At 45.8% G+C, this 11293-nt stretch overlaps 1 protein-coding gene across 1 annotated transcript; it reads left to right on the top strand.

Annotated features, from left to right (window-relative positions):
* The first annotated feature begins 4054 nt into the window (after nt 1-4054).
* On the top strand, nt 4055-11024 carry LOC129189038 (uncharacterized). The gene is made up of 10 exons (XM_054790305.1): nt 4055-4112; nt 9241-9267; nt 9344-9406; nt 9476-9538; nt 9610-9672; nt 9755-9817; nt 9901-9963; nt 10046-10085; nt 10156-10269; nt 10383-11024. Exons 3-10 carry the CDS (start codon nt 9371-9373, stop codon nt 10670-10672), a joined length of 732 nt encoding a protein of 243 aa, XP_054646280.1. The 5' UTR covers nt 4055-4112; nt 9241-9267; nt 9344-9370; the 3' UTR covers nt 10673-11024.
* Nucleotides 11025-11293: the final 269 nt, after the last annotated feature.

The raw sequence follows: 11293 nt of genomic DNA, 5'->3' as shown, positions 1-11293 counted from the left end.
TGCTGTTCATGTGCTAACTGACAACTTAGTGCTGATATGAATGTTGTATTGCTCCTCCGTGTAGTAACGTGTCGTAACAGCAGTCACAGAAAATGTGTGTCCTGATCTGCAGTCATGGCAAAATGATGAGACCTCCTTGTTTCTTCAGCCTATTGATCCATTTGAATGGCTGGTACAACTAAAGGTACGTTTGTTTGGACAGATACAATGATAACAAACATAAGATCATTGAAGAGCTGATTGAGCTATTTCTGTTGTCATGGTTACATTTGTCCAAACAAAAGTAGCTTTAGGTGTATCAAATGAAGAAGAATGAAGAAACAAGGGTGCTCTAATCATTTTGCTTTTTCCACTTCTGGTTGCTTGTGGTCTGTGAAACAAAAGGTATCAATTTTAGATCTTCTTGTGGCATCCTGATGACGTTGGCAAATGATAATACGTGTCCAAAACAAGAATGATCAGAGGGAAGGATGACACGTATTATCATTTGCCAACGTCATCAGGATGCCACAAGAAGATCTACACTTGATACAGTACACACATACATGTATATTGTGTCATGTGTTGAGGGAGCAGTCATACAGTTGTAATGTGACATAAAGGGCTGACAAGTGACTGCAAGGACCAGTCATCCGTGTCATGGCTGAGGTTCTGCAAGGGGGTGTTATATTCAGCATAAAACGCTGGACACACAAAGACGTGTCGGTTGCCACTTTACAACGTAAAAATATGGAATTTTTCTTTTTTTGTCGTTGCCTCGTCTGTCAATCCAACAACTGCACACGTCACGCAACCAGGTCAGCTCCAACCCTACGTCCACAATGCATTGATGAAAAATGTAAAGTACATTTGATTCAAAAGGAATTGCATGAAAACAATGAATTGCTAAACAAGCAGGTCATTGTGTACACTGCAAAAAGTGCATATCTCAGCGAGATTAAATATGTGAATGCTGAAAATATATAGTGGATCCCCGCACAATTTTGTAAAAAAAATAAATAAAAAACACCTGAAAATAGGTTGTTTTCCTGCAGAAAAAAAATCTGATTCACTCAAAGTGGTGAATGCATTTCATCCATTCTTAGTGACAATTACACGCCCACACATTCCTGCACCTTCATACACCGCTCACAAAAATGAAAGGAACACTTTTTTATTGGGCCTGGCATGAATTGTATTGAACCTGTCTGGTAATTTTCTGGTTGGTTAAGCAGCTGAGGGCCTCGTTGATAAATATACACACGTATATATACTGCTCAAAATAATTACAGGAACACTTGGAAAACACATCAGATCTAAACTGGGGGGAAAATGATGTTGAATATGTTTCCTGATAATAAGTGGGTGATGTATTAGTAACAAAATGATGCCACATCATTTGATAGAAATGAAAATGATCACCCTATAGAGGGGGGAAATCAAAGACACCCCAAAAATGAAAGTGAAAAAATGATGCAGAACACTGGTCCATTTAGCTAAAATGTCATTGTAGCAACTCAAAATGATTGTCAGTAGTTTGTGTGGCCCCCACGTGCTTGTACGCATGCCTGACAACGTGGGGGCATGCTCCTAATGAGACTACGGATGGTGTCCTGGGGGATCTCCTCCCAGATCTGGACCAGGGCATCAATGAGCTCCTGGACAGTCTGAGGAGCAACCTGGCGGCGCCGGATGGACCTAAACATAATGTCCCAGAGGTGTTCTATTGGGTTTAGGTCAGGTGAACGTGGGGGCCAGTCCATGATGGATGTCAGTTGGGAAGTATGGGTAGTATGGGAAGCCATTCACAGATAGAGAATACATGAAAGAATCGTTCATATGAACATCCGTGCATCTGTTCTCCCAATTAAAAAATAAACAGGAAATGATTGAAAATGAAAGAATGCCTCTCTTTGCAAAGACAGTCAAGGACGGGACCAATAGAATGCTTACTGATGACAATAGATATGTGAACTCTGATGGATGTTTTCATCTTAAAGTCGGCTACGTTTTGTTAGAATTTGACAAACATGGGAACCACTCAGTAAGACTTCCAGAGTAAAGTGTTGATGGTTCCAGAGTAGACCTCCAAACGTAGACGCACTTCTGTTGGATGAATTGTGTGCTTGCAACACGTTTAGAAGTTGTGTCATGTTTTGTGGCTCCTGACTTCTTTTGGACCGAAAGGGGAGGTAAAATGTCTCTTTTGATCGTAAAGGTTGCCGACCCCTGATAGACGTTTGCACCTTTCAGCTTCTTTCCCTGTTTCGGTAGTTTCCTGGTAGTGAACGTGACGGTGGTGGCGGCTGTGGTGCTGTGGGATGCAAGTGTGGATGGTTGGATGGCTACGTCCACCTCCTTTGGTTGGACCAAAGTAGTAACTTCCATCTCTTCTGGTTCATCCTTATTCCCCACCGCCCCGGCATCAGACCTGGCTTTAACCCGAAGCCCCGTCCCGTCACCATCATTCATTCATTCATGTGTTCTGGTCCGTGTCATCAATCGTGTTCTTTTTCTTCATGATGGTGTTTGAGAGGCACTCAATGCAGCTACTATCCTGTGCTTCCTTCTCCACTCTCACACCCCTCACGTTTCAACCTCCTCTTTCATGGATCTGATGTTTTGTTCCAGATCATCCAGCCTCTGTAGTTTCAGTCGTGTTCCATGATTCCTTGTTGCTTTTTCATCCTATTGTTGGTTCTGTAGTTCTTGTTTTCCATCCATGGACACTAAGTACCCTCAACATGTCTTCTTTCAGAGACTTACAGAAGATCTGAAGAAACTGGATGAAGCAACACCCAAGGATGTCCAGGTAGAAACATTTCATTTCCACATGGACAGGAAGTACTACTAACAACGTGTTGTCTTGTAGAATCTGGAAAAGCGTGTGAACGGGCTGGAAGCATCCCAGGTTTTAAATAGCCACTTAGTTCAGGTTGGATACCAGTACTTTATTTACCCGTGAATAAACATGAAGTACTACATCGTATTATGTCCTCTTGTAGAGGCTGACAGACGATCTGAAGAAGCTGCGTGAAGAAGCTGCAAAGACCAACGATGTTGACATAAAAACACAGGAACTGACAGACAAGCTGAAGAAGCTGCGTGAAGAAGCTGCAAAGACCAACGATGTTGACATAAAAACACAGGAACTGACAGACAAGCTGGAGAAGCTGCGTGAAGAAGCTGCAAAGACCAACGATGTTGACATAAAAACACTGACAGACGAGCTGAAGAAGCTGCGTGAAGAAGCTGCAAAGACCAAAGATGTTGACATAAAAACACAGGAACTGACAGACAAGCTGGAGAAGCTGCGTGAAGAAGCTGCAAAGACCAACGATGTTGACATAAAAACACAGGAACTGACAGACAAGCTGAAGAAGCTGCGTGAAGAAGCTGCAAAGACCAACGATGTTGACATAAAAACACAGGAACTGACAGACAAGCTGGAGAAGCTGCGTGAAGAAGCTGCAAAGACCAACGATGTTGACATAAAAACACTGACAGACGAGCTGAAGAAGCTGCGTGAAGAAGCTGCAAAGACCAAAGATGTTGACATAAAAACACAGGAACTGACAGACGAGCTGGAGAAGCTGCGTGAAGAAGCTGCAAAGACCAAAGATGTTGACATAAAAACACAGGAACTGACAGACAAGCTGAAGAAGCTGCGTGAAGAAGCTGCAAAGACCAAAGATGTTGACATAAAAACACAGGAACTGACAGACGAGCTCGAGAAGCTGCGTGAAGAAGCTGCAAAGACCAAAGATGTTGACATAAAAACACAGGAACTGACAGACAAGCTGGAGAAGCTGCGTGAAGAAGCTGCAAAGACCAAAGATGTTGACATAAAAACACAGGAACTGACAGACAAGCTGGAGAAGCTGTGTGAAGAAGCTGCAAAGACCAAAGATGTTGACATAAAAACACAGGAACTGACAGACAAGCTGGAGAAGCTGCATGAAGAAGCTGCAAAGACCAACGATGTTGACATAAAAACACAGGAACTGACAGACAAGCTGGAGAAGCTGCGTGAAGAAGCTGCAAAGACCAAAGATGTTGACATAAAAACACAGGAACTGACAGACAAGCTGGAGAAGCTGCGTGAAGAAGCTGCAAAGACCAAGGATGTTGAGGTAGGGTTTGTGTCGACGGGGGTTGCTGCTGTCAAAGACTTGACCCCCGGTATGCGGAGGCGAGGCGGCAAGGTGCAGAAATAAAAAGAATAGTATTTGCACAAGGCAACAGGACCAAACTAAAAGTGACAAAGGAAACAATGAAAGTAGCTGAGATGGTAAGTCTAGGTGACAGCTGGCAGAGCAACGAGGGTCATCAACCGTGACATCAACAATGAACCAGCGCCGCACATACGATGGCGCTGGCCTTTTAACCGCCGCTAATACAAATTGTCCGCAGCTGTGCGGACACCAGGCATGAAGGGGCTGGAACTTCCACCACACCGGAAGTACACCTCGCCAAAATAAGGGCGCAGGACAGGAAACACTCGCTCCTGTCCTGCGAAACATGACAGTTTGTCCTCAGCATGTATAGGACATGTTTGGGATGTATCACATGACCATATCATTCAGTTCAGTACTCTGGTATCAAAAGCTGCAAAGCTAAACCCATAGAAGTAAATACACTTGTGTACTTGTGTACAACAAGGATCCGCTACGGATGATGCATTGATGAGTACGAGCATGAAACGAGCACAGCTCGTCATTGTCCGTCATCTTGATGAGGGAAAATCCTTATGTGTTCACTCTTCACGCTCTGTGATTGGCCAGTCACACAGTCACATGGTGCGAGCATTTCATAGAACTAAGACGCATTTTGCTCCTCAAATGAGCCCAAACAAAGTGAATCAAAGCAGAGAAACATTTTGGCGCATCCGTGTAGAAATCTACAAGTCTCCTACAACTTAAGCTAACTGGCGTAGCTAACTAGCTAGCTAGCTATGTGACTCGCACATTGACCGTCTCAGTTGTACAAGATGCACGTGTAGCTAACTGGCGTAGCTAACTAGCTAGCTAACTAGCTATGTAACTCATGCATTGACTGTCCTAGCTGTACAAGATGCACGTTTAGCTAACTGGCGTAGCTAACTAGCTAGGTAACTCACGCATTAACCGTCTCAGTCGTACAAGATGCACGTGTAGCTAACAAGCTAGCTAACTGGCTATGTAACTCGCACATTGACCGTCTCAGTTGTACAAGATGCACGTGTAGCTAACTGGCGTAGCTAACTAGCTATGTAACTCACGCATTGACTGTCCTAGCTGTACAAGATGCACGTTTAGCTAACTGGCGTAGCTAACTAGCTAGGTAACTCACGCATTAACCGTCTCAGTCGTACAAGATGCACGTGTAGCTAATTGGCGTAGCTAACTAGCTAGGTAACTAGCTATGTGACTCGCACATTGACCGTCTCAGCCGTACAAGATGCACGTGTAGCTAACTGGCGTAGCTAACTAGCTAGCTAACTAGCTATGTAACTCACGCATTGACTGTCCTAGCTGTACAAGATGCACGTGTAGCTAACAAGCTAGCTAACTAGCTATGTAACTCACGCATTGACCGACTCAACCGTACAAGATGCACTTGTGCTAACTGGCGTAGCTAATTAGCTAGGTAACTAGCTATGTAACTCACGCATTGACCGTCTCAGCCGTACAAGATGCACGTGTAGCTAACTGGCGTAGCTAACTAGCTAGCTAACTAGCTATGTAACTCACGCATTGACTGTCTCAGCCGTACAAGATGCACTTGTGCTAACTGGTGCAGCTAATTAGCTAGCTAACTAGCTATGTAACTCATGCATTGACTGTCTCAGCCGTACAAGATGCACTTGTGCTAACTGGCGCAGCTAACTAGCTATGTAACTCACGCATTGACCGTCTCAGCCGTACAAGATGCACTTGTGCTAACTGGTGCAGCTAATTAGCTAGCTAACTAGCTATGTAACTCATGCATTGACTGTCTCAGCCGTACAAGATGCACTTGTGCTAACTGGCGCAGCTAACTAGCTATGTAACTCACGCATTGACCGTCTCAGCCGTACAAGATGCACTTGTGCTAACTGGTGCAGCTAATTAGCTAGCTAACTAGCTATGTAACTCATGCATTGACTGTCTCAGCCGTACAAGATGCACTTGTGCTAACTGGCGCAGCTAACTAGCTATGTAACTCACGCATTGACCGTCTCAGCCGTACAAGATGCACTTGTGCTTACTGGCGTTGGTAACTAGCTAGCTAACTACCAATGTAACTTTCGCATTGACTGTCCTAGCCGTACAAGATGCACGTGTAGCTAACAAGCTAGCTAACTGGCTATGTAACTCGCACATTGACTGTCTCAGCCGTACAAGATGCACGTGTAGCTAACTGGTGTAGCTAACGAGCTATGTAACTCATGCACTGACCGTCTCAGCCGTACAAGATGCACGTTTAGCTAACTGATGTAGCTAACTAGCTATGTAACTCACGCATTGACCGACTCAACCGTACAAGATGCACGTGTAGCTAACTGGCGTAGCTAGCTAGCTATGTAACTCGCACATTGACCGTCTTAGCCGTACAAGATGCACGTGTAGCGAACTGGCGTAGCTAACTAGCTAGCTAACTAGCTATGGAACTTTCGCATTGACTGTCCTAGCCGGACAAGATGCACGTGTAGCTAACTGCCGTAGCTAACTAGCTATGTGACTCACGCATTGACCGTCTCAGCCGTACAAGATGCACTTGTGCTTACTGGCGTTGGTAACTAGCTAGCTAACTACCAATGTAACTTTCGCATTGACCGTCTCAGCCGTACAAGATGCACTTGTGCTTACTGGCGTTGGTAACTAGCTAGCTAACTACCAATGTAACTTTCGCATTGACTGTCCTAGCCGTACAAGATGCACGTGTAGCTAACAAGCTAGCTAACTAGCTATGTAACTCGCACATTGACTGTCTCAGCCGTACAAGATGCACGTGTAGCTAACTGGCGTAGCTAACGAGCTAGCTAACTAGCTATGTAACTCACGCATTGACCGACTCAACCGTACAAGATGCACGTGTAGCTAACTGGCGTAGCTAGATAGCTATGTAACTCGCGCATTGACCGTCTTAGCCGTACAAGATGCACGTGTCGCGAACTGGCGTAGCTAACTAGCTAGCTAACTAGCTATGTAACTTTCGCATTGACTGTCCTAGCCGGACAAGATGCACGTGTAGCTAACTAGCTATGTAACTCACGCATTGACCGTCTCAGCCATACAAGATGCACTTATGCTAACTGGCAGAGCTAACTAGCTCTGTAACTCACGCATTGACCGACTCAACCGTATAAGATGCACGTTTAGCTAACTGCCGTAGCTAACTAGCTATGTGACTCACGCATTGACCGTCTCAGCCGTACAAGATTCACTTGTGCTTACTGGCGTAGGTAACTAGCTAGCTAACTACCTATGTAACTTTCGCATTGACTGTCCTAGCCGTACAAGATGCACGTGTAGCTAACAAGCTAGCTAACTAGCTATGTAACTCGCACATTGACTCTCTCAGCTACAAGATGCACGTGCAGCTAACTGGCGTAGCTAACTAGCTATGTAACTCACGCATTGACCGTCTCAGCCGTATAAGATGCACTTGTGCTTACTGGCGTAGGTAACTAGCTCGCTAACTAGCTATGTAACGTTCGCATTGACTGTCTCAGTCGTACAAGATGCACTTATGCTAACTGGCGTAGCTAACTAGCTATGTAACGTTCGCATTGACTGTCTCAGTCGTATAAGATGCACGTTTAGCTAACTGCCGTAGCTAACTAGGTATGTGACTCGCACATTGACCGTCTCAGTCGTACCAGATGCACGTGTAGCTAACTGGCGTAGCTAACTAGCTAGGTAACTAGCTAGGTGACTCGCACATTGACCGTCTCAGCCGTACAAGATGCACGTGTAGCTAACTGGTGTAGCTAACTAGCTACGTAACTCATGCAATGACCGTCTCAGCCGTACAAGATGCACGTTTAGCTAACTGGTGTAGCTAACTAGCCATGTAACTTTCGCATTGACTGTCCTAGCCGTACAAGATGCACGTGTAGCTAACAAGCTAGCTAACTAGCTATGTAACTAGCACATTGACCGTCTCAGCCGTACAAGATGCACGTGTAGCTAACTGGTGTAGCTAACTAGCCATGTAACTTTCGCATTGACTGTCCTAGCCGGACAAGATGCACGTGTAGCTAACTAGCTATGTAACTCACGCATTGACCGTCTCAGCCATACAAGATGCACTTATGCTTACTGGCGTAGCTAACTCGGTATGTGACTCGCACATTGACCGACTCAACCGTATAAGATGCAATTGTGCTAACTGCCGTAGCTAATTAGCTAGCTAACTAGCTATGTCACTCACGCATTGACTGTCTCAGTCGTACAAGATGCACGTGCAGCTAACTGGTGTAGCTAATGAGCTAGCTAACTAGCTATGTTATCGGGTCTGATCAATCCCTGCCATTTCAGAGTTAAAATAATGTCCAGATTTAAGGCCCACCCATTTTCCGGCTCAGCTACGCCCACTGTGGGGTTAAGCTCCGCCCATTGGAGTCCAGCTACGGATACAGGTCATTGAGGTGGGTGAACAGATACAGATCAGCGTTGCTTTGCAAACTTAGCATATTATGGTCGCTTGCTGCACATCTGCTAACACTTCCATGTGAAGGTCAATAGCAAGCTAGCGGTCGATGGCCAAGGTCGTTTGGGTGGATTACGTAAAGGTCACTTTGTAGACGTCGTCCCACACGGGTCAGCTGACATTGTCGCTCCCATCCTGATTGGTGCTTGCGTTTCAATCTCCACACGCAGATGCAGCTTTCATCTTGATGACTGATGAGGATAAACTAACTGGAGCTGCAGGAATGAATGGATGAATCCATGTTAGTTGTTCATGGTGACACGTGACAGGAAGGTAGTTCCTGACTGTGTACATGTATCACCTGCATATCAGGCAGCCCACTAGCATGCTAAACCAAGCTAACCCGGCTAGCTTCCATTCACGCTCCGTAAGAGGAGGTTCCAGCCTGTGTTTAGTCGGGAGGAGGCGCTTCAGCGTTGGTCATTTCACCACGATCGAGCGGTGCGCTGAGGAAATACTTCCCCACACCAACGTTCCTTCTCCTCACGATGACAGCATTTCATTCCCGTGATGTTCGTGTCCTTCATACAGTTTGTACATGCACAGAAAGTACTGCAGTATAACCCACAGTGTACACTCCCACAGGTGGAGGAAGAGACCGACACCGCCAAGGTAAAAGCACCTGGACACTTCCATGTACACGCATGTATAAGTACTGCAGTATTACATACAACATGTACTCTCATAGGATCTAAAGGCACGTGTGGACCACCTGATGACTGCGGAGACCACAAACCACATCAACATTCAGGTAGATAAAACACACCTGGGTACTTGATTAGCAAGTACTGCAGTAGTACTTCTACTCTTGTACTTCTAGGATCTGATTGTAAGTGTGAACCACCTGATGACTGCAGAGACCACAAACAGCAAAACCATTCAGGTAGATAAAACACACCTGAGTACTTGATTAGCAAGTACTGCAGTAGTACTTCTACTCTTGTACTTTCATAGGATCTAACCACACGTGTGGACCACCTGAAGACTGCAGAGACTGCAAATGAAAACACCATTCAGGTAGATAAAACACACCTGAGTACTTGACTAGCATGTATAGACACCAAGTACTGCAGTAGTACTACACCATGTACTCTTTTAGATTCTCACTGCACATGTGGACCACCTGAAGACTGCAGAGAACACAAACAACAAAACCATTCCGGTAGATAAAACACACCTGAGTACTTGATTAGCATGTATAGACAGGAAGTACTGCAGTATTACATACAACATGTACTCTCATAGGATCTAAAGGCACGTGTGGACCACCTGATGACTGCAGAGACCACAAACACCAAAACCATTCAGGTAGATAAAACACACCTGGGTACTTGATTAGCATGTATAGACAGGAAGTACTGCAGTAGTACTTCTACTCTTGTACTTCTAGGATCTAACCACACGTGTGGGCAAGCTGGATGTCATGTCAGGTAGGTGAGAAAGGGTAAAGGTCATAGGAGTGTAGGTGACCTATGACCTGACACCTGATGTGTCCTGCAGACAAACGTAAGATGTGGTTTGCAGCAGTAGGGGGCAACACAAAGACATGTGATAACAAGGTGATCTTTGACGAGGTGCGCACCAACATGGGTAACGCCTATGATGCCAACACAGGTAGGATGCCACCTGACTGCTAACTAGCATAGCATTTCTTCATCGCTCCTTACCTCTTTGACAGCACCACTGGGGGGGGGGGCACTAATGAAGGTGTGATTGTCCCCCTGCAGGCATTTTCACAGCCCCCTACAAGGGCGCCTACTTCTTCACCTTGGCCTACAAATCATGGGGTAAGAAGATGAATCTACATGTGTATAAGGAGAAGGAGGATGGGAGCACAGAGTGGCTGATGCAGCTGTATGACACCACCGAGATCACAGGGAAGGACTACATGGCCTCCATCAGCAGGATGGTTGACCTGGAGGATGAAGAGAAGGTGTATGTCATTGCTTATAGTGACCATGAACTTACATCTACTTGGTCTAACGTGTTCAGTGGCTTCCTGGTGCATCCCATGTAAAGTGGAGGCGGGCGCATCCATCCATGATATCAGGGATATCAGGGCAGTATCGCTATGGGATGGATGCTTTGATGTGTATTCCATGATATCGTGTGGCTAACGTTCCACGTGTGTTTATGGGTATTGAGGGCGTACAGGTGGCGTGTGGCTGATGCCACCTACTGGTAACGCTTGTCATATTTACTCGTATTCTGCTCTGTATTGTTTTCCTAAAGGGACTGTTTGCCAACATCCCGCCCTCTTCCTGTGTTGGCACGGAAGGCTATTGCTAACATGCTAGCTTCTATTTGTTCCCTTGAAATGTTGTCATGATTTGCCAACCATGTGCCCTGCTAATGGATCATTCTGGATGTGATGCCAACATACTGGATGCCAGCGGGCGTGTCCTTTCTTTGTAATCAATAAAGTTGTGTTGAAGTTGGCCACACCCATCTTTTATTTCACACCATGGATACATGGCCGACCATGTGACTCGGGACCGCCACAGCGCGGGAGGGACGAGATGGCGACGCCTGTTCCAGCTGTGGCACAACCGGACATTGGGCAAACAAGTCATCCGCACGGCCGGCACCATAGAGGGTGTGGGCGTGGCCATGGTTTTGGACCTCCGTGTCTCGGGGG

The sequence above is a fragment of the Dunckerocampus dactyliophorus genome, chromosome 10 (assembly GCF_027744805.1).
Source record: "Dunckerocampus dactyliophorus isolate RoL2022-P2 chromosome 10, RoL_Ddac_1.1, whole genome shotgun sequence".
NCBI classification, from domain to species: domain Eukaryota; kingdom Metazoa; phylum Chordata; class Actinopteri; order Syngnathiformes; family Syngnathidae; genus Dunckerocampus; species Dunckerocampus dactyliophorus.
Note: the sequence above shows the minus strand (reverse complement) of the source record. Positions and strands in the feature narration are given on the sequence as shown.

What these genes read in the sequence shown, in the direction of transcription:
- LOC129189038 (XM_054790305.1), top strand. Translation starts at nt 9,371, where the DNA reads ATGACTGCGGAGACCACAAACCACATCAACATTCAG. An exon ending in CAAACCACATCAACATTCAG is followed by an intron (nt 9,407 to 9,475) that starts GTAGATAAAACA and finishes TTGTACTTCTAG; the next exon opens with GATCTGATTGTAAGTGTGAA. An exon ending in CGCCTATGATGCCAACACAG is followed by an intron (nt 10,270 to 10,382) that starts GTAGGATGCCAC and finishes GTCCCCCTGCAG; the next exon opens with GCATTTTCACAGCCCCCTAC.